Here is a 24,482-nt window from a genome sequence, read left to right on the forward strand (position 1 = left end):
TTTGTCTTTTGCAGCTTCAGTTCAAAAGCAACTCTTGTTCTATTTATTAAAAACATTAATTCATAACATGAAAATCTGTCATAATTCAAAGCAACTGATGCATAAGACCACCTCTCTAAATGTATTAATTTTAACCTTAAGTGTGTGAGCATCAGAGTGGAAGTGTTTATGAACAACATAATTCTATATGTAGTAGTGTAAGATAGCTACCTGTTCAACAGAACATCACAGTGCCAGTAGCCTCAAGGTTCTGCATTGATTTAGCTGATTTAGTTAAACAATAAATGTATAATGCTTTTGCCTATTAATTAACAATAAGCTTCCTAATACATCAGCTGTGGATAATTTTCAAGCAGTAAAAATGAAAATCTTACAGAAATATTTGGCTTTTGTGTTAAAACCCAACATCTCATTATCATACCATGGATTCACTCATGATGCACACTTTTTACAGCTTTAAAAAAATATATTTGCATAAAAGTGAATTAAATTATTTCCCTTCTTCCTAAAGAAAAGATAGATGCAAAAAACCGCTTGAATCTGATCGCACGCTGCTGTAAATGAGGAGTAATGTCACTGATGTCAGTTATGTTGCATCAGCATAAATTCAGTGAAAATCAGAGTAAGACTCATATTATACACATGTAAAACAAATGAGGTATCCAGCATCCAAACTTGTAGAAAAAAAAGTCTCTTTTAATTTGCACGTCAAGCTAACAGCCTCAAAAAGATTCTCCTCAAAACCCTTTGATCTTGTTATAACTTACAAAAATCCTGCAATCATCAGATCTCTTTTCCATACCCTGTGCACATTAATTAAATCACCTCTCAGTCTTCTTGTTGGTAAAACAGACTAGCTGGAACTGTTTAAGTCTCCCATCAAATAGTGTATTTTTTCAGACCCTAGATAATTTTTGTCTTCTTCTTTGAGCACCTTTCTTGAAACATGGACATGAAAATTGGACAAAGCATTGTGGTACCAGTTTTGGCAGAGGCATTATCAATTCCTTATTTCTACTGATATACTTTATTCTTTTTATACGTTTGGGAATCACATTTGCCATTTTAGCTACAGCTAAAATTTTAGCTAAAAAGATACCTGATTTGGTCTGAGAAGATTTACCTTCCATGAAATTATGTTAACTGATATCAATTATGATTTTACTTTCTAATTTTTGTGATAGAGTCCCAAACGAACTATTCCGTTATTTTGCCTAGGATTTATGTCAGGATACCCAGTCCATTAACCCCTCTGGGGATCATCCTGTTTACTATTGCTAAAAAAGTAGGATTATTTTGGCAGTCCTCCAACCTGGAGTTTGCCCAGGATTCCAATATTTTATAAAAATTAATATTAGTAATGCATAATGCTCCTGAGCTAATTCTCTTGAGATACAAGAGTGTAGGTTACCTGAGCCTGTTGATATGAAAATATTTAATTTTGGCAGATGCTGCTGCTTATCTTCTTTTGCTAAAGATGTTGAACTTTCTGTTCCACCCACAGCATCACATGCGATGTATACATCTTCCTGCTTCATTCAAAATACATCATTTATGATTTGACTATCCATATCTAGGAATGGACTTATACCTAGCCTAGGGATTTTTTTCCTGCTAATATGTTTTTAAAAATCTGTCTTATTGCATTGGTCATTAATATTTCATTGACTTTTTAAAAGTTCCCATTATCAGTTGTCTATATTTTTTAAACTTGTAATTTATAGCAATTGCCATTTATTTCCTTTTTCTTACTATTTATATACTGATCATGTTTTACTGCTGTTTCACATCTTTTAATCAGGATGGTAAACAGGTTTTTCCAAGTTTGTATAATCATGACTTTTTAGGTACCCAGTAGGATAACCTCAAACAACTTTGATTTGTATACAGTTTCTGTTAAATTTAGTGATGCCATGAATATATATGGATATTTGGGCTCCCTATAAACATGCTCAGGGGCAGCAGAAAGGGGGAGGAGTGGGGGGTGGGAGGGTGGTACCTTAATTAGAGTGGCTCCTGGACAGCCGCTGTAATTAAAACAGCTCACCATCACATATATTAAGCCCTACAGGACTTAAAAATGGCCATGGGGCATTCTATCTAAAACTCTTTCACCGGGATTTAGATAAAGCACCCCTGCAGTCAGTGTGAAATGTGCAGGGACTTAATACATGTGATGGTGTAGTGATGCTGAAGTGTTTTAACTAGAACACAGAACAGACTCTATTAATCAAGTCTGCTCTCATACTTTCTAATTAGCATGTAAACAAGCATGTCTATAGGCACCCGTGGAGAATGGCAATCTTACTGGGATTCACTCTTTGTTCAAATGACTGTGTTGGTAATTCAAGATAGTGTTTGATATAAAAGAGCAGCAGCAGGTTATTGCCCATTCTGTATTTCCCAAGAGCTTGGCTTTATAAACCTCAGATGAATCAATCATATCTATCTTGTATTGTAAGTACAACACACTTTACAGCTTTATTTGGTATATAACATCTTTCTTACAGACTACTCTAAAATAATTACATAGTGAATTAATACCATTATTAACTTAAGACGAAAATGATAGAAGAAACAAAAAAAAATTAAGAGAGATTGAGAAAAAAGAAAGAATACATCAAAAGTGACTTGAAAAGAGTAATATATAAAGAATTATATTATAAATATAGAATCAAAGTAAAAATGTTTTGCTTATTTATTAACTTTCATGGGGATTTTGACAAGATACCTAGACATTTTGATTAAGGTTTCCTGGAGGCTAATTTACAAATCTGTTACAACTTTTAACACACAATTGCAAAAATATAACTACCTTTTGACGCAGGCTTCTATCATATCAGTGGCCATAAGTTTAAGTCTTTGCTCTAAATGATGTGCAAATTCTGGTTCTGGCCAGTGTAGATCAAAAACAAACATCTGTAGTGCATCCAGTTTCCAAAAGAGATCTTCTGATGTAGCTGAACCATTGCTATAAAAAAACAAAAAACAAAATCCAGAATATATAAGAAGATATAATATACCTTCCCTGCCCCTCCGACCCCAAAAGGAGTAGTCATCAAAGCAGAGCCCTTCCTACATCTTTCCATTTCCATTTCTAATACACATCTCCCACAGGATAATGAGGGTCAATGCAAGAGTGTGAAAGTGATTGTGGAAGCCCTGTCCTTTTGATTGAATATTATTTCCCCTGGGATATTAAATAAACCCACCTTCATGTTGGGGTGGGGCTAGGGGAAAATATGAGCAATGGGAAGTAGCCCAAATTCAAAAGAGGCAAAGGTGCTAGCAGAAGCAGTTTCATTTAAAAAGGGATGTTCCCATTACAATGAAAGCTTTCCACTGAGGACACTGACAGATGTACAGGTTCCTGCTCTTAACTCATGGCCCTTCACAGAAAGCACCAAGATTTAGAGTGATCCCTTCCCCTCTCCAACCCAACATATGTTCACTGTTGAGTCAGGGGAGTGAGGGACTGAGCTCCACTTTGGAGCTGATCCAGGAGGAGCTGCCTGCCTGCAGCCCCTTTCCCCTAACCCTGCTACCCCCTCCCAGCTCTGGTGCTATCTGCAGGATGGGAGGGGGAAAAGGGAGGGAGAGGGAACTCTGGACTGGGTTTTACCCAGCCTGAGTTGGAGGGGGGCATATGGATTGGAGACCCTCCGAGGTGGGGGGCTCCAACCCATTTGCCCCCTGCCTCCAGCTCAGGTTGGGCAAAACCCAGCCTGGAGCTTCCTTCTCTTTGCTTCTGCCTCTCCTTTTGTGAAGACAGCACTGGGGGCAGAGCTGGCTGCATCAGCCCAGTCCCAATCGCACACTTGGACAGACAGAAGTTAATGAAGGCGCTCTGCTTTGGAGTGCCATCATCTGAACCCTCATTACATGACAGTTAATTTGTTGTGCAATCAGGCACTTTTAAAGTGCTCTGCAACTGTGCAGTTTTGTCAGGGCATAGCTGTAGAATGCTTTCGATTACACCAGTGGTTCTCAACCTTTTTTATACCAGGACCCACCTGTAAACTTCAATGGCTAGTCTCAAACCAGTGCCCCTCACTCCATCCCCACTGCCCCCTGTCCTCAGCTCCCCAGTATATGGGGCAGGGGTAGGTGTGTGGGGTGGTGGTGGGGGGGTGTCCCAAGCAGCCCCTTGCAATCTGGAACTCTGCCAGCCTGCAAGGGAAAAGCCACATTTTCCTACATTTTTCTCCTTTAAAAGAGAATGCATTTTTAAAGTTTGTTGATCCATTTTTAAAAGTTTGGTCATGACCCTTTCATATTTTCTTGCAACCTACTTTTGGGTCATGACCTATGGGTTGAAAAATGCTGGATTTCTTGACAAATGTCACTTCAGTCAGCACCCACAGATTTGCTTGCTTTCACAGCACAAGTGAGTAGATCAACCAAAGTAACAAAGATGCTTAAACGTAGTGTACTGGGAGGGTCACACACAGATGAATACTTTCTTTATGTCTGTGCTTTAACTTATACTGAACAACAGATCCCCAGAGGAAAAGCAACTTATATTACTGTCAATAATTTTTACAGAATGAGAGAATAAGAGGGAGGAGGTTTTAATAGACACCTCAAACTTAGAGGTACACTACACATCTGTAACTACAATGATAGCATTATAATATGCAGACCAAATCATTTCCTTCTGCCTAATGTTCTAGTATTTTAATAAAAGTTGACCTGTTGTACAAAGAGATTAACCTTCCATGGACTAACATTCCAGGTAACAAACATATCAACTTACTTAACAAGCATAAACAACAAAATCTGAGTTCACTAGCTTTGATGCAGCATTTTAATTTATGACTAACCATTTTCCTTCCTATATCTCATGACAAACGAGAATAATCATGAAGGGGCTGAGTGCCCTCAGCTCTCCTAAATGAATCAGTTGGGGTTAGGAGTGCTCAGGACTAAGCAAGATGAGATTCAAAGGAGTTAGAGATGGATAAAACCTACACTATACAGCCCTGTAATAATAACAATAATAATAATAATGACAGATTGTTACCTATCCAATAATTTTCTCCTATTGTGTTTTGTCCCATTTTAAAATACGCAAGTACTGAAGCTTTTACCACTTCACTTAAGAGGATATTGTGTAACCCAGTATCTTACCATTAGGGAGAGTGTCATGCTATTCTACACACATTTTCCTGCTTAATTCTGTTTAACAACTGTTGGTTATACCTCTCAACTAATCTCTGAAATCTACCAACAAAAATTAGAGATGATTAATTGGTTTATTAACGTTCCAGCACCATTCTCCATTTATGTAGTTTTGTAACTTGTTCTGATTACAATGTTTTGTGGAAGGGACTTTTTCCTGATATGGAACAAAAAGCACTAAGAGTGTTCAAATTAGGAAAAATCCCATAGTTGTTCAGTCATACTAGGGCAGAATTGCTCCTTTCATCGTAATGAATACCTGTCATAGCAGTGAGTTTGGTCCTTATATATGTTACATAAGCACAGTATTTTCTGCTAAAATGAGAGAGTCTGCTGGTATGGAAAGAGAATGAAAAAAGCATAAAAATTAAAATGTCACAGGATGGGGGAGGAGAAGCTAATATGGTTTTATATAAAATCTCAAAATATATTAATTTTGATGAGAGTATATGTCTTCTAGAAAGCAAAACACACTTGCTTAACAAATCTGATCATTACTTTCCACTATTAGATCTATTGGGATTTTAGCCATTTTAATTTTTGTTCTCTGTAGCCATATATTTTTGCTTAACAGGACTCCAAACTAAATGGAATCCTCTAAGACTCAGGAGGACTCATGTGTTCTCAATACTGTCAATGTATTCTTATGCACGTTCACTCCCTGGTGTCCACTTAAACTGGTTTCATTATACAGCCAAATAAGGTTTCACAATTATAATAATTGTAGTAATAGCCATTGGTTCATGAAATTTGTGAGAAACACTGTAATTAACTTCTCCTGTTTTTACATGATTTGGAGCCACTGTTCTTATTCATTTCACCATTCAGTATTGCCCAGTGACATTCAGACCTATTTTTATAAAGATATAGAATAATATATTATATGGATCAGAGAAAGGAAGACGTGACAACAGAATGAAATCACATGTTCCTCAACCACACATCTAGGTAGAAGTCTGTGATTTGATCGTTTTTAGTAATTCACTCTGGAGGATTTTGATTTTTTTTTTTTTTTATCTGACATACTAATGCTATTGGTTCAACAGTATATCTTTTATTTGAGCCTGATCCTGCTCTTTGGTCTGGATCTAGTAAAGCACTTGTGACTATTTAATTTTAAACATATAAAGCACATCATTTTAAGCACTGAACGGGGCTTTATGCTTTGTATAGTTCTCATTCTCCCTGTCTGTATCAGGTAATTATTAGGTTGTAATAGTATAAAAATGAAATGCACATTAGATTCATTTTATGTGTGTGTGTGTGTGTGTGTGTGTGTAGATAGACAGATACACACACACACACAAAATATAAGAAATTCTGATTTCATGCAAGTTATTTCAGTACAATGAACCAAATAATCTTGCCTAAACAGGAGAGTGAGCTAATATATGTATATATGTTATATATGTATGTATATAGATATATATCATGGTTGCATTAATGCAAATATTACCACTCCCATGTTTAAACTTAAGCACACACTGAAGTGTTCTACTGAGTTGGGACCTAAATACTCAGCATGTCATAGGACCGAGCCCTTTGAACAAAGACTGCATTTGCTATTTTCCATCATGTGCTTCTAATTATTCTGCTTAGCTTGCAGCCTCCTGATTTAACAAAATAATATTTGGATTTTAAATGTAATGGTACTCTCACCCAGCATCCTTTAGGGATCCCACTGTAACACTGTAGGCACCCCTCTCCCCATTTAATTCCTAATGCGAGTATCCTCAATGCTATGGAAAGCACTAATGCCTTCAATGAGCTACTTGTCTGAACAAGTCTTTGAAGAACTGAGCACTGCGCTTATCCTGCAGCAGGTACTGAGGTATGAACCTGCTACGTCTCTGGAATGGTGCTGTTTCATTTTCCTGCATTTATACATACAAACTCAACGTTGTTTGCCCTTTCCCTCCCCGCATTATTTTATGACCAGTTCTTATCCTTAGTTTATGCTATTTCTTCCCTTTCCTGAAGCATCCCAAGATTTAGAAGGGTGATTTTTGAATTTATTTGACTGTATTTTATAGGCTTATCATTGCACTATTATTCACCATCAGGAACACCTAGTTTAAGTCACATCGGCAGAAAGAATGCTTTGAAAAAAATGGAGGGTCAGATACTCAGCCGTAGCTCTATTGCCTTCATAATGCTTGGGCACAGCTAGGCCAAATGAGAATTCCTTCAGCAGATCACCACTGGTATAATGTTAGCAAGGCTGATTCTTATATCCTACTCTCTCCAGGTACAGAAAAAGCCCCTGCCGATCAAGGTATGTCTTCAGTCTTCCCTTTATGAGCTGGGCCCTCAGAGATCCTCTTTGATCTCTTTTCTTTGGTCCCATTCATGCACTTGGAATCTACAGGTGCCTGTGTTTTCTTTCTGTTCCCCTGTGTGAGCAAGTGGGGTATCCTAGTAGGGATTAGGAAGCCTGTGTTCCTGCCTTCCCATGCTTGATCTGGCAGGAAGTGGAGGGGAATTTGCTATGATAGGAAGGTCTGAGCATGCCTGCCTGCCCCTTATACATTTTTGGGGGGCCTTGTTCCTCTGTGTGGGGAACTGATAATAGGCATACTGGATGTGTACAACAAGCCCACAGTGCTGAGACTGGGGTCAGGAGTTGAGAACAGGCATGCTTCGTGCAATTACAAGCTCTCAAAGTCTGGCACTGGGGAGATGAGAGATGAGAACACCCACTGAGATGAATGGAGCAGTTCATCTCTCTCAGACCTATTGTTTCAGGCTGTATTCATCTTCATGGAGCATTCTCATTCAGTTGGGAACATCATGTTGCTTGTTGAGAGCATCACATTGAGATGAATGGGGAACTTCACACAGATCTGAAAACCTCTTTCTGTTTAAAGGTCAGTTCTTTGAAGGCCCAGTCCACATTACAAAGTTGTATCGACAGAACTCCAGTTTTGCCAGCAAAACTTTGAGCATCCAAAGCTCCTCTGCAGCAGCAGCAGAACCCTTGCATCACAGCCAGAGTTCTGCTCAACTGCTCAGGCTAATTCTTCCACCAGACAATACAGGTGGAATGACTATCACAATGAATACATTTGAAGCACCTGCAGATCATTTGAATTGATTATTTGCCAGCCTGGGGGTAGAGTTAAGCTTGTACAGGTATGTATCTCTGTTTCCTGGTTTACAGAAGTTTGAGTCTGAAGAACTTTAACTCTTCCTTGCTTGGTTTTCTAAAGTCTGAATTTTGCTGAACTTGGCATTCTGAAAGGGTATGAGGTAATGCTGAATTAAAGTATACCAAGGGTAACAAAGAATTTTGTCATTCAAAATATGATATATTGCATATATAATGGAATAATATTTACAAACACAAACATTCATCTCTTCAAAACTGCCTGAAGTCCAGCTTAAATGTAAGGTTTAACATTTGTAGTAGAATAAGATTCAAATCTAAAAGAGGATAAAAATGCATTTTAGACTAATGGATCTTAATTAACAAGAAGACTGTAAGAAGAAATCCAACCTGACTAATTAAAACCTTTACTCTGCCTTCCCCTAAATACACTGTCCCAGCTCTCTTGTCCTTCCAGTATGTTTTCCTCAGCCAAATCTGACAATAAAACACCATGCTCCACTTGTCTAGCCAAGGTGTCCTCGGCGTTAACTACTCATGGGACCAATCAAGCAAAACACTGAATACTACACACAACACTTTAGTCTCTTAATATCTCCCCAACCTTAACATGCAATGCCCCAAATGTACCATTAAACAAAAGGATCAGCAAAAACAACTGAAAACACAGTAATGATCATCTTGTGCCAGTGTTATGTAAGGGAAGAGTACACATGTAGTTTCTTTCTGTAGACTGAAGGAAGCAAGGGAGCGGGGGGGAAAACAAAAGAAACTTACCGATGAAAATAGCAACAGAACATCTACAGAGAATCATTTAACATAATCTGCACACAATATTTTGCAGCATATTTAAAAAGGTAAAGGACAAAAGAGTAAGTGTAAACTGTGTCAGAGAGGTAAATCCATTTTAGTATCTATGACCGCAATTCATCAAAGCACATAAAGAGATGCTTAACCATAACTATATTCTTAAGCCCATACCTATTCAGCAAAGCTCTTAGGTGAGAACTCAACATATTGTTGAACAGGAATGGATTTAAACACTTGCTGTAAAGCTTTGTTGAATTGGTGCCTATAAAGCTTTACTTTGGAGTCATAGCTGTTAGTAATAAACGTTAGCCTTTGAAAAATGTCTACTTACTTCACAAACAAAAGACCATATTCAATAACAGAAATAGGCTGATGATTTGGCATTCTTACAAAATATTAAAAGTTACTCAGTGGATTCATAAAGTATCATTTCTCAATGTGGTTGTATCCACTAAAAATGATTGACTGCAAACCCCCCAACCCTCCCCCCAGAAAATAAAGAGCTTTTGTAGTAACTTTAAAGAAATTATTCCTGAAATATTATTTGAATTCCATAGTATTTTGGTGCCCATTGTTTACCGTTTTGCATGCAGAAACTGATTTTTGTGTGTACCACAAGCAGATGGAAAGATAAATATGAATACCTAGTTTCTGAAAGAAAAGTACTTTCCAGCTTGGCTAATGTCCTAGCCAACAGTGCTTTCTCTAGAATGTTTAGTGGCATCAGACACACATGACAAAAATCCTACAGGTTGAAACATGAATGTAGACGCCACTTGGAACAAAATATTATTTCTTATAAACTGCTCCTTTGAAAAACATGATTAGTCACTTATCTTGCAAATGAGCATTCTGAATAACTCATAGACTTCAAGAAGACTGCTCCACAAGGGGGCTAGAGACAGTAGCCAGCAGGCAGTTGTGTAGGCAGCACTGGAAATATACTGAACAAGGTGAGCAAGATGCCTCAAGTGAACTTGCACAATACATGTTCATTACAGCTCCTCTCACTAGAAACAGCCTGAGAGTTACTGCCTGTGAGCACTTGCTGACTGTAGCACAAGTACTAGTTGAATGCAAAGCTGGATTTTTCCTTTAAGAACTTGGTGTGAGATTTGGCATGCCACTCATACTCTTGTATACCACAATGGCATTTTTCCTGCAAGGATTTTTCTTTCATATCCTCTTCAAATACTTACAGGTCAATGCAGTAGATGACAATTTGACCTCCTCCATTGGCAATTTTTTTAGTAACAAATTCCCTCTCCCTCCTTCATATCAAAAAATTGCCCGCAGGACACCAACAGCAAGGACAAACATTCATTTAAAGTGGTTTCAAAAGAGGAGGGGGAGCTGCTGTAACAATAACAATTACCTGTGCAGGAGCTTATGACTTTAACCCTGCTTCAGCCAGAGTTAAATTACAGCTGTTTAGCTCACTTGTATTAGGATTAGCCATGCACATGTAACAGTTAGAGCATAACATCTGTGGTTCATTCTTGTGGGCAGCATCCTTCCCTTTTTGAAACCACTCAAAATGAATGGTTGTCTATGCCTTCAGACCTGGCATGTGTCGTCCTCTGCCACACTTCAAGTTTCTTTTCCAAAAACTGGTAGGCTTTAGAGGTTTTCAAATAAAAGTTTGGGAGAATGTTTTAATCTAGGCAAAAACAACATGTTTTTCCCTAGGTTCATTCTCAGAAATAGTTAAACAGTTCTGGCTAAATCTAAAGGGGAAAAAGATCAGCATGAAGCAGATGCCTGGAGTGGAAATTTTCATCCCAAATGGTTAAAATGAGGCAGAGGTGGATGCATCTACTTGTGCTATTAAAGCGACAAAATTAACTTTGGCCCGGTTTGTGCCAGAGTCAACTGTTTCCAGGTGCTCTGTCTACATGTGCACCTGGGACTGCAGCACTTTATGCTAGGGTGGAGCAATCCCAGGCTGGCATGAGGCCGGGGTGGGGGATGGTCAGCTCTGGGTGGCAGTGTCGGGCAGTGGAGGGGCTGGCATGGGCACAAGGGTGCAGGGTTAGGTGGCAGGCAGTCCCTGAACTTTAGTACCCTCGTGCCCCAGCCAAATCCTGTCACTATATACATGTGTTTCAGCACAAATAATTACTCTGTCATATGGCAGAGTTAATTAATTTACTGCACCCTAATACTGGTAAACATGTAGACTGTTACGCTTTGCTGCAGACCTAATTGATCAACTCTGCAGTAAAGTGCACATGTAGATCTATCCAGTACAAGTAAATGAAAACAGATTTTATAATGGACGTGCTGGAACCCAGTCACTGTTACAACTGCTGCCTACAGTAGTGTTCTATATTAGTAGATATCTCAGTTTTAGGAATTACTATAAGATAGTTATTGATTAAACCTTTCCACAGCATTCATGTGTAACATGTACTTTAACATTCATTTTTACTGGGCAAAATTACTAGGATGCAGGTGGTTAGAAGACTGAACCTAAAAACATATGAGTCTCACCATGGAATAAGAAATAGAGGATACTGTAGGAGGGGAATAACTAGCTAGAAAGGGTTTTTTGAATGGCAAATCATCAGGGAGTTGCAATTCAGAGCTGGAGTAATGATTTATAAAGGCAAAAATATACAGATGGAAATGCGTTAGTATTATAGTCAAAACAAAGAATGTTAAGGCCCAAGGATGAGAAGAAAAAAGGTTGACAATTTCTGAGTGCAGCCAGTTAGAACAATTTCCATAATACCTAATGAACAAGTGCCAGAAGTCTGGAGACATATTTCTCAATATACTGGCTATATGACTCTTAGCACAAACACCAAACTGCTCATATCTGCTTGTAAGAAAATGTTCAAGTTAATGCAAGTTAAATTCTAAATAATTATGTTTGCTTTAAAAAATATGGTCAAATTATTTTTCATAATTAAGATGGTTTTCTATCATTTTTCCTATTAATCCACCTCTTTGGAAATCTGTAACCGAAACATTTCTTCACATTATAGAAAAGTAGGGCTGAAAGGGACCCGCAGAGCTCACCTAGGCAGGATCATCCATACTATCCCATACAAATCCTTGTCTAACCTATTAGTAAAGCTATGCAATCAACTTGGTCACACAACTACAAAGCATAGATAGCACCCTAACTTGCCACAACGGGGGGTTATTGTCCTGCTGCTGAAAGCTTTTAAATTGTGCTTGAGAGATCCAAGGAAGAGGGCCAGGCCCCATGCTACAGAGGCAGGCAACTCCCCACCTTGCTCCCCCCGCCATTCTGACCATAGGGTAAAATTCCTTCCTTATCCCTAGTGTAGCAATTGGTCTGACCCTAAGCAGAGGGGTGAGACCCTTTTACAAGGAACCTCCAGGGTTAAGTCTCAGATGCAGAAGTACTGGTACACCCCACTCAAAATCCCCAATCCCCAATGCTTCTGAGGAAGGTGAACTATGTTCATCGCCCCCCTGCCCCCTCATTCTGCCCACACACGTAGCAACAGGAGTGGGGAAAGCCTTTCCAGCCCCATGTGGCAACCAGCAAAGCTGAGAAGTAAGGGAAATATTAAACACCCTCCACTCTTCTCTGCAACCTGGGGACAACAAACACAAGTCCACACATCAAACTATCTTACTGGACTGTCAGAGCTCCCCTTTCTGTATCACCTCCATAAACTTATCCCAGCTCCTTTAACTTTCTCTTATAACTAAGTCATGTATGCTCTATCCCTCTACCTTCCCCAACATACACAAACAGAAGCTACGGTATAGTACTGTGGAAGTAGACAGGTGGCATATGGGCTGTCAGCTCCATTTTTGTTATATAGAGAATGTAGAAACATTATGGTGATGGAAAAAATATGTATTTTTTTAAACAACATGAAAATTCATATAGTTCAAATGCTGCGTCCGTTAAAACTTCATCATTTTCCTTTAGAACTGAAACTTTAAACATCTAACAGAAATCTTCCAATTGGTTGGTCAAACGGTTTTCCAAAATATTTTGTATATACAGTGACTTAATCACACCCATACAGAAACATTAAGAGCTACTTAATTTTACAAAAACATGATTTAAGAACGATTAACTCAAGTGTCTCTCCACTGCTGATTAATTAAGAGGAGCAATTATGTCGTTTAGGGTGTTAACTGCTAATTACACCATAAAAGACCTTTGTCAAGTTGATTTTAAGTGAGATATTAAGTATAACACTGCTGCAATTTTATACACTAAAAACACAACTCACAGACATTCCATGCTTGCTCACAGCTGAACAACTATAATATTCAACTAAGTGATCATAAACACCATGCAATCGAAATTTAACTGTACAGAACATTAGCAAGGCCATGCAGAGCTGACATACGGTCAGAAAATTAGTGAAGAATACACACGTGGAATCATATAAAGAAGCCATCCAAGTTGGTGTAGAAAAGCTAGGAATCTGTGGAAGATTAAGAGGCAAACTTGGAACTTTTGGAAGAGCTACATTGGGAAGACTGTTGGTGATGCTCCTGTGAAGAAAACAATGTAGGAACACAATAAAAATAGAATTTTTAGGACAACAGGGGAGCAAAACCAGATCAGACAGAAAGATAAAGCCATGTGGGTTAGACCTTCAAGGAAACACTTACTTGACAGGTTGCCACGATTCTTGTTCAAGACCTCTGTGAATGGACTGAGCGATAGATGATTCCATGAGATCAATGTAGCGGATGACCAGGGGAACAAAAATTTCTTGCAAGTGCTTGTGAAACTTTCCATTGCACAAAAATACTTTAAAAAACAAACAGAAATAGTCCTCATTTATTCATCAAGCTGTGATCCATTCAGTTAATATAGCAAAAATAATTTCCTAAAACATTCCAGTACATAAATAGTTCTAAGGGCAGTGATAGATAGCATGACCCCTTCTCTGCAATGGACTTACTATCAGACTCTTTGCTTATAAATAACTAACTGAATGCACTAGGCAAGTACAGAATTGGGCCATGATTAAACAAAGCATTTAAGCATGTGCTTAAATTTCACTATTATAATACTCAGACCTATACATCAGAGCATTCTTACCTTTAAGAAAATGCTTAACAGTTTCACTGAATTGGGGCTTAGTAATTAGCTTGCTCTAGCAGAATATTTAGATACTAGTTTAATGACCAAAACAATGCAAGATATATATCCTACTAGTCATGAAGAAATATCCAATCATTACTCTTTAATTATCTTACATAAACGTCCAAAAGCCACAATCAAGAATAGCTCTGTACAAATAGACAGATCCTGCAAACACAACTGTGGCTAATGTCTGAGAGAGGATGGTATCTATGAATATCATGCACACAGCTTGACTTGAAGAATATTTTTAATGGTTCAAAAACTGCATCAAAATACAACCTCCTCTACTCCAGTACAAAAAAGTGGCTTTTCTTTCTTTGTCTCTTATTTTTATGTTTTTTATTTGTGAGTATGTTCTTTCTCCTTCTATATGGAGTATCCCCAAGTATTCCCTTATCTAGAATCACAGCATTAGCACCTTTCAAATGTTTACATTAATATATATTATATATATACAAAAACCAATCAGCACAGACCACAGACCCCCTCCCTCCATTGTCTTTATTCCTGGGAAAGGCTTAAGCCATGCAGTGTATCTGGAAGACATGGAAACTGTTCGGGAAACATTTTCACTGTCCTAGGGCCCTTCTACACATACAGGTAAAGGTGCAATGGGATCTAATGAGCAATCCACACGATCCCAGGTTCCCCCTGCATCTGCTCCCATGCAGTTGATGGGACTCAGCAGGTTTGTAGAGGGATAGGGCTCATAGCAGGGGCAGTGGGGAGAACGCTGCAAGTCCTGCATCTTATGAGGCTAGCGGCGGCAGCAGCAGCTGCAGAGTGGCAGCAACGGCAGCGTTCTCCCTGCTGGCCCTCCTATGATCTCTGCAGCCAACAAAGCTGCTCCCACTGCCCTGAGGAGGCTTGCAGGGGGGGGAGGCAGTGTTCTCCCTGCTGCAAGTCCCATAGCTGACAACACTGCCACCACTGTGAACCTTGTCAAATGTGGGGCTGGCAGTGGGTGGTGCACCCCCATGGCTGGGAGCCCCTCAATTGATGGGGCTCCCAGCCACAGGGGAGCACTTGGTCACACATTCAATTAATGGCATGATTAGAACAAGCTACCAAGTTGCACATTTTTGTGGAACAACTATGTAGGTTATTGCTTGTTTTATCATGCAATTAATTGGCTGAACATGTAGGTGAGTCACAATTTAAGACATGATTAACAGGTATAGAGAAGGCCCTAGTTTCATCCACTGATGTCAGTAACACCAGGGACTGCTGAGGGTTTAGGCATAATATTGTTATAACAAAATAATTATCTGAAGCCAAGAATTATTTTCATTAGAAAGAGATGCTATTAACCACCCTTGTATTCACCTTTTTGCAAAGCGATATGAAAAGTTTTAATAAGGTTATTTTGCCATAAGTATTTGTACATTAAGCATTTCTTTTTTTAATAGGACTTTAAAAAAGAGCGGCAGCTTTTTGTTTTAATATCTTGTAAAATTAGCAAAATAGTAGTCAATAATATTATGGAATAAAGGGATTGATCCTTAGCACAAAGGTGTGTACATACATAGAAATTCAGTGTTCCAAGCCCAAGGACCACCCCAGCAAAGACTTGAATACCCCTAGCCTAAGAGACAAGGAGAAGAGGAGTATCAGCTTATGATTAGAAAGGAGGCAGTTTCAAACCCTACACTGTTAAGAACTTAAAGCTGGCACTGTCAAGTTTTTCTGAAGTCAACATGTCACTTTACAGGCAGTCACTGAAGACAATGCAGGACTGGCATACTATAATCACAGGTGCTTGAAGAGGTGAGCAAGCATGCTATTGCTTTCTGAACAAGCTGTAGAGATGCCCTACTGTAAGCTCTGCTCAGAGGGAATTACAATAATAAAGTCTCATGGGCAGGAGGGCATGTGTTACTATTGAGAAGCCAGAATGGAATTAAAAAGGGGCACAACCAGTAAAAATTGAACAACTGAAAAAAATGGTCATACTATGCTGATATTCAGCTTTGCAAGGAAAGGAAATTGTCTAAAATAATGCCACAAATTTTAACTTGCCTCTACCACCATACAAATCTTATCTAGAAGGGTGATACAGGTTGTAGCCAAATTGGTCCGCAGGCAAAAGGAATTGGAACTCTTGGCAGAGGTGATATCTTTTATTAGACCATCTAGATATTTGCAAAAAAAAAAAAAAATCTTTATTTGCAAGCTTTTGGGCGCACACACCCTTCTTCAGGCATAGGAGAATGCAAAGATTGTAAAATTTCTCCTAGGAAAATTTCTCCTAGGAGAAATTTTACAATCTTTGCATTCTCCTATGCTTGAATGTGCCCACCTTTTTTCTCTTCAAGTAGAGGCTGACCCATGACAGATCTCAATGCTCAGTTGAGCATGGAGCAGCTCTATGGTTCAGGACACAGCAATAACCTACCCAATCAGTGGTACTGGGCTGGTGACAGCATTGGGTCCTGGACCTAGCAACCCTACCTGATCCCCAAAGATAGATGTGGGGGTGCCATGAGCCCAATATCAGCGAGCATCTCCCTAATCTCAGGATCACTCTGCTCTGGACCTTTAAAAGTGGGCATGTTGGAAGCCCTAACTGCACATTTGTTTTCTTTAAAGTTTCCAGGTCATTCATGAAAGCAGCACCTAGGGAGCTGGGAGCTCCTTGCTCCCTAGCTGCAAGCATTGCTTCATGGTGTGGGGTATGTGCAGCTGGGGAGTCAGGAGTTCCTAGTTCTGTGTCCCAGATCATGTTTTCCTCAAGCAGAGAGCTTTAAAGAGTGCACTGAAAGCATATTTGAATCAATAGACTTTTCTATGTAAATGTACACCTTTTTCATACAGATGTCCTTATGCCAATGTGAATTCCACTCACAGTCACACAGACCATTGTACATTATCAATAACTCTTTTTGAAAAAAACAAGCCTGAGATACTGGCGTTTGAGCTTTCTCCATCCTACCAAATTGTGTAGCAAGAACATTCCATTATGTGAGGCAGATTTTTATCCAAATGATTCCTTTAAACAACAGCAGCCATGATAGCAAGACATTTCAAGAGGTAAGCCCTCAACACATTGCCTTTTCTAAGTTAGCTGCTGTCACACTGTCAATTGGTGTACTAAGGTTTAGTCAGAGCAGCTTTACAAATGTTTTTACTGAGCAACACTTTATGGAGAGTACTTGCTTTCCTAGAGGCCATCTGAATTAACCTTATAACATACTAATCTGGGAAAGTGCCTGTGTCACAAAGCAGTGCAGCAATAATGCCAAGCAACTGCACAGTGAGTGATGCCAGAAAGAAGAGCGATGCAGCTGAAAGTAAATGAAGCATCAGAGCAGAGAGGGTCCTGGGGAAGGAAAGTCACTGAAAGATAAGATATAAGTTATTTCAATTTTACAAATGCCCATGCCCCAACATTTACTTCAGTTTGAGGCACGCAACCTTTGGTAGCAGAGGCTATCCCTCACATCATCCTACATCAAGAGAGATTCATTCAAGGATTTCTTAATGCACTAAACTCAAAAATGTGGATCACCTGTATAAGTAGCAGCAGAAAATAAACTGCATCCTATAGCAACTCTTCTGTCTAATATGACTCATTATTGATGTGGATGGAAAAATAAGATGGACATAACAAACTAAAGCAAAGCACAACATCTGCTAAGATCCTCAGGTACTCTAAAAACTTCAAATGCAGAGATATGGCGTGCAGTGAAATCCTCAGTGTGATCCTGACAATGTATATGCGGGACAATGACAGGTAACCATGCATATGATAGCAATGAAGATTCAAGCATACTCTTACAGTATGACTGGAATAAGCAGAAAGAGGGAGAAATTTATAAAACATGTGCTAAATCTGGGCTTAAACAGGAAAAATTCTTCCAATGACACTTTATGTGGAATCATAGAAAGAAAAAAAAGGACACAGGGTACTATAAATGAAGATGGAAAAACATTTTTCTCCTTTGCCAGAGCATGCAGGCCATGAGACAATATAAAACTGAAGCAAAGTAGATTTAGATCAAATCTCAGGAAAAGAATTCCTAATTGTAATAATAGCAGGGCAATAGAACAAGCTACCTAGGATTGCAGTGGAATCTCCTTCACTGGAGATTTTAAAGAAGAGACTTTATAGGCATCTATCTCAGATAGGTTTGGGCTAAGTGAATCCTGCATCTGCTCAGGACATTGGACTAGATGACTTGAGGTTCCTTCCAACCCTGTGATTCTTTATGTAGAACCAATAGAATCTAGTAGTTTATTAAGACATTGTGTTACAGACTCAAGTGCAGACATGAAAAGCACATTTTTGAAATCTTTCCATTTTGTTTAATTTAATTTATCAGACCTCTGAAAGACATCTGTGAAATATGCACCTCTCTCCAAACAAAATGTCAACCTTCTTCTTCCATCTTTTGCTACTTTGTGGTCTTAAAAAAAAAAAGGTAAAATACATGCGTCCAATCAACTCTCTTCTTTTTTGTAAATACTATTTTAGCTCAAGTTTAAAAATACAGAAAGTAATTACTCATGAACTGAGGACTAACCTCTCAATTTTTTGCTGCAAAGATAAAATGCTGCAAAAATTACCATATCTTCTCATATATCACATGTCCCCAAATAAGAAAAGCATCCTGTTTTTGGAAGGCAAAATGAAGATTTTTTTTCTTTAGCGTTAACTGAATCCTGACTGCAGGACATCCTGATCACAAGGTACCTGACTGTCACTACTGAGGCAAAAATGGCATGTGGTATGCAAGTAAATATGATAAAGAAAGCTACCACAGGTTTTGCTTCATGCTCCATCTTTTCTATTGAATTTTCACATGCATTAGCCATTTTAAATGTAATACTAGTAGATCTACATAATAATAATAAGAAAGGCAAAAATAATAATAATAAAAAAGCATTTTGATCAAAATATCAAAATGTTATGATGCATAATGACTTTGCTCTGCTCAAGTATCTTTTCCATTTTACTTCAACATATACAGAATGAACGCCAGTTCTGTGGTATCTCCAGAAAACATACTATGCAAGGTTAATTATACAGCAATTGATCTTTCTTGATCCATTTCCAATACAGTTTGCTAGATACAGTTATACTATCTGTCTTCTCAGAAGATTGTATTATCTTTTTATACTGAGTCTTCTCTTGTACCTTTGTAACAATAAATCACTCAACTAAACTGAAGACCTGTACATACCAATATATTGCAACTTTATTTTAGATATTTTGCTTCATATAAATGATATCCCCAAAATAATTTAGTGAAGCAAAAAAAAAAAATCATGACCTAGAGTGTGGGAGAAGTTGTGCTATGTGCAGCCAACAGAGAAAATATAGGGTGTAAATGAAAATATGAAATCAGATAGACAGGTGTAAAATGACCGCCCCAAAAGCAAGAGCTGCAAAAGAAGGCTGCTGCTAAAACAACAATAGTAAACAGGGGGAAGCGGAAGGAAGGGGGGCGGGGCAGGTCTTCAGTTGGCAGTGCAAAGAGGCAGAAAAGCTGACCAAAAGGAGATTCCCACAGGAGAAAAATATCTCTGGGTGGTGTGAAAGTTAATGTACTTGGCTACTAGACCACTTTTGTTCAGATTCCTGGCATGCATGACTGAGGACACTCCAGAGTGTCATTGTGCTTTAGCTATCCATAGCTCAAATGTTGGGCCATAAACCAGCCAACGTACTCTGGAGCTGACTTGAAGCTGCTCTGAAGTAACAGACACTGGCACACGTTTGGTTCTAGGACAGGGGACTTGCAAATTGCTCCTTTACAGCCCTCCTCGTCAGCTGTGCCCTGTGCTTTACTGAATGCCACTGAAGATTGAATCCTGCTTATCTAGTACAAGAGTTAGTCCAAAAATATAATCTGCTACCTATTGTTCACATGCAAAACATTAAGATAAAATGCAATTTGGTCTTCTTTAACACAATGGAAAACTGTGTACTATACAGGTCAATCTTTTCTTTCCTGCTTACTGCTGAGTTAATGGAAGCTGTGCTTGGATGCATTTTGCTTTAATCTAGTATAATGCCTTGTATTCTATAAAAGAAACTCAAAAAATGTCTAATGGTTTTAGAATAAAACAAAACACATTGATAAAAATTACGCATTCTCATTATTCTGCATTCTTTCTAGCACTAAATTTTTGAGATATTTATGAAAATAATCTCACATAAAGATTTACTTAAATGCATTCAATATTAGTTAGATTATTTCTATATTGTTGGCAGTTCACTCATGTCAGGTTTATATGAAAACTGATTCCTGCATCTCAGATTTAGAGCTCATTTAAGGCTCTTGAGATAGAATAACACGCAGGTGTCAGTCCTCCAAATTTCAAAGGTTGAAGATTAACCTAATATGCAATATGGTGACCTAACAGTTCTTCATTTGAAAGAAATCTGAAAAGTAATCTCTGATATAGCCTCAGTGTGAGAATAACCCAGTGGGATTTCCACCTCTTCATTTCCTAATGAGTTTTTTGATAATGAGAGGTGACTTTGCCAGTCACTCTGGGCTCTATTATGGCTAATTTGACTCCACTTCACTCTCCTTGTTAATTATTAACACTAGCCTTTTTATCCTCATGAGACCACATTCCTGTTTTTCCCTTTTTAGATTTTTATGAGCCTATCTTTATAAAGGTAAAAGTCTTTGAGAACAGGTTTTCACTTAGTATAAAGCCAGAACATTTATTCCATTTAGGAAGACTCTGTTACATCGATTGTATAAGCATGAGGTGTTCTTTCTGATGGCTTTAATGTACTAGCAATGTGAAAGGGCTGTTAATTAAAGAATAAGCACTGTGGTATGTTTCACTTGGGAATCGGTTCTTGATAGAATGGTCACTTGCCACTTGCTAGCATATTCACCGATTAAAAGGTGACTAGTTTCAAGGATTGCTTTTCAACAGTGTTGAAAAAAACCCTGATCTGTACAATTTTCCAGATGGGTTTCACTTGTTAGAAATGGTCACTTTCTATATGTACTGCGATTAGGGGAATTATGGAAAATAGTATATAGGTGTGACACTTACTTTTTATAGTCATTGCTTCTTTCTCTTTTGGTAACATTTTACAACCCTGCTGATAATTGCTTCATTATGAAAACACATTTCCCCCTGTTTTAATAAAAAGCCTTTCCTGAGATTGTTTCCTTAGTAATCATTTAGAGTTATTATCCATTTAATCTCTTCAGAGAAGAAAAAGAAAGCAGTAGCCTACTAACAGTATATTCTTACCTAAGTATGGAGCAAGTATGTTTGTATTGCCTGTGTTAGTTTGGAAATCAATAGACAAAGAAGCCCAGAATGTGCAATAAAAGGGGTAGTTAAAATGGTGGTGTCATAAAATCTTCCGGACTAAGGACAGACAGTCAAAAAGCCCAAGGATGAATTGATTCAATCTTTGCAGGTCAGTCTAAGCTGCATAGACTGAACTGATAAACAAGTGAACAGACATTCACTTTTGATTCTGGAAATGCAGTCACATGCCTGCAGTAGCTCAGGCCAGAAGCTGAGGGATGCTAGAGCACGCCTCCCTGCTCAGCTGGAGCAGACAGCAGACACCTTGGTCAAAGGTAATTCGTCTGCTCTGGGGGAGGGGGGTTGTGGTAGAGGTGCAAAGCATTCTGGGATGTTGGGGAACTGTGAGTTAACTTGAATCTGGAGGGGATCTGGGACAGAAGTTCAATAAACTGATTGAACCTAAATCAGTTAAGTCTGATACTACATCCATCCAGGTTTATCTTAAACTGGCTTCAGCCATTTTGTAATGGTTTATGTGCACTGAACTTCTGTTGTGCTACAGATTTAAACCAGTTTCTGATCACTTATACTGGTTTATGTGTAACTTGTGTCCCTAACCCTGAAGACCAACACCCTTATTGCTGCAATACAGTTCAGTTCTCTAGGTCTAAGGGTCTTGAGTGTTGCCTAATATCAAATTAATAGTTGCCGCTGGTTAAATTAAAAACAAAACAGAACAAAAAATCCTGTTCCCACCCCTGTCCAAACCTTAATATTCCACAACACAAATGCCAACATTGCAATTATCATTCTCATTGGCAATTTCAGCACAGACACTCAGGATGGAATGGACACAAACAACTTTTTTACACCCTTTCAAGCATCTCATAAAAGCTAACAGTTAAGCATATAGGTGGCGCACATGTAGGAAGTTTGTGCTGTCTAAAATGCACTTTTCCTAGGGAGCTCCAAAGGAACAATTTCCAGCACCAATCACAGAACACAAACAAAAATAAGACAATAGTAATAAAACCCATGCACCTTCTCTCACTTAGAAAACTATGTAAACAAGACAATTATATATCAAGAGTGTGGCATTGCACTGTGCCAATTAATGAATACACAATTAAGTGCTCATGGTAAGAGATTGATAATAAGGGGCACTAACAGAACACATAACACCAGAGGCAAATAGGTTCCTATATGACTCTATATTACCAATGCTTCTCAACCTGGGCTAGGATGACTAGTTCTATGGCTGAGAGGACAGTTCAATATTCATGTTTATCCAGACTTTGCCTGCAGAGCAATTTGCCTTCAAAGGTGGTAGTAACTACACTGTTGCTATTTACTGCTTCTTGTGATGTGGATACTTCTTCAGTAGGAACTGCATTAAGTGATATGTAACTCCTGATTTTGCACAAGCACTCACTAACTGATGAAATTCAATTATAAGCAATATAAGTTACAGCACCTCTGATCTTGGAGTCAAAGTCACTGTATCTTAGTTCCAGTCCCTCAGGTCATGCTGTTTTCTATACTTAACAACAACTGAAACTAGCAAAGAAGATTATCTTTGGAATGGTTTTGAAGAAAAGAATAAAAAAAATGGTTTTCAGTGCACATAAATCTTTTGTAATAAAAGTAGAAAAGCTGGGAATTAATTGAGACATGAAACATAACAGCATTTGCTTTTTCAAAAAAACCTGAAGAACAATAGATCATTTTATTTTTCTCTTATCAAGAATGAGCAGCAAATATAGTAAATCCATGTATAGTAAATTCTATGTATATTGCCTTAAAATGCATTTAAAAATCTGCCTGCACATTATAGTGCAGCTTATGCTTTTAAATTTAACTCAACTAATGTTCATGAGTTTCGCTGATATTTTCTGCTATTTCTCGAGTAAAATCATTAACAAAAAAGAATAGTAAAATGTAAGTGCTGCATGCTAGATATTTTAAAATTGGCCAAAGCCAAAGCAAAGTTAAAACACTGTCTTGTAATCATGAAGTCCAAATTATGGCACAGAACAATGTTTAAAAAAACCAGACATTTATTTTGCCTATATGCTTTACTCCAGTTAATGCTGAGTCTTCATTGCCATTATAAATATAATTATCATTAAAGCAGTTACTTAAATGAATGCTTAGCATGAGTGTAAATACAGACAGACCTATTTAAATATAACATAGTAATAACAAAATATCAAATATTTATTGTGATGAGTTTAGAGTTGAACAGCTGGGGCAATATCCAGAAGGGTTTAGCTATAGGAAAGACCTGAGTGGCAGAAAGATGAGCAACAGCTTCATTCCAGAGGAACTCAGCACAGAAGCAAGCTGAGTAAAGAGGACATTATTATTTCTGCTTTGTTCTGTAAATTATAGAACTTAGAATTAAAAAAAAAAAAAAGATTTCTATAAAACAAGGAAATAAACTTCTGGATCTTACTGTCATTTCTTAAGAAGTTATTTAGCAACTGAAAAAGTGGAAAACTGTCCCAGGAATCTTGTGGTTGTGCCTCCAATACCGAATCCATATCAACAGAGAAAAGGGACAAAAATTTCTCTGCATGCTCAGCCAATAAATCTGGCCACCAAGCAAATGCCTATAAAATGAAAAAAAGAAATTAGTAAACGTAATCCCCAAATAAATTAGTACTGTGGTGCAAGGGTAAACTGTGGATGTCATATATTCTTATATCTTTTATTATACAGAGTTGATATGCATTGCATGTGAAACAAATATCAATGCATTTTGAGAAGTATCAGAAATAATCCGAATAATCTGAACTCTGAAAGATAAAAATCACTGTCACAAATGTAAAAAAAGAAAAAGCAGCAAGTAGGTCTCTGAAAAATGAGTATAGTAAATAATTTAAAAAAAATGAATATAATTCCATTGAAAGTAACTGTTTTTGCCAGGCAGAGAGAGGAAGAAAACAAACAAACAAACCCCCCCACCAACTGAAACCCTGAAGCATTCTTTGGACAATTACTCGTATGTTAGTTCAATTAAATGCTAATGCAATACAAATTACCCTTATATTTCAC

General features: G+C 38.1%; 1 protein-coding gene across 16 annotated transcripts in view; it reads right to left on the reverse strand.

Moving 5' to 3' along the window:
* Positions 1 to 24,482, reverse strand: part of CADPS2 (calcium dependent secretion activator 2) — a 275,391-nt gene that overhangs the window by 49,104 nt on the left and 201,805 nt on the right. For 10 of the 16 annotated variants that reach the window (XM_025216931.1, XM_025216930.1, XM_025216928.1 and 7 more), the window contains 5 exons: positions 23,881 to 24,037; positions 13,712 to 13,853; positions 13,472 to 13,591; positions 2,816 to 2,971; positions 1 to 39 (listed from right to left, as the gene is read on the reverse strand). The exon at positions 1 to 39 is cut by the window's left edge and continues 121 nt beyond it. In XM_025216931.1, the coding sequence (XP_025072716.1) occupies positions 1 to 39; positions 2,816 to 2,971; positions 13,472 to 13,591; positions 13,712 to 13,853; positions 23,881 to 24,037 (614 nt within the window). The remainder of the gene's footprint in view (positions 40 to 2,815; positions 2,972 to 13,471; positions 13,592 to 13,711; positions 13,854 to 23,880; positions 24,038 to 24,482) is intronic. The other 6 variants (XM_025216937.1, XM_025216935.1, XM_025216936.1 and 3 more) reach the window with 1 other exon arrangement.

This window comes from Alligator sinensis, unplaced genomic scaffold, assembly GCF_000455745.1.
Source record: "Alligator sinensis unplaced genomic scaffold, ASM45574v1 scaffold908_1, whole genome shotgun sequence".
Lineage (NCBI taxonomy): Eukaryota > Metazoa > Chordata > Crocodylia > Alligatoridae > Alligator > Alligator sinensis.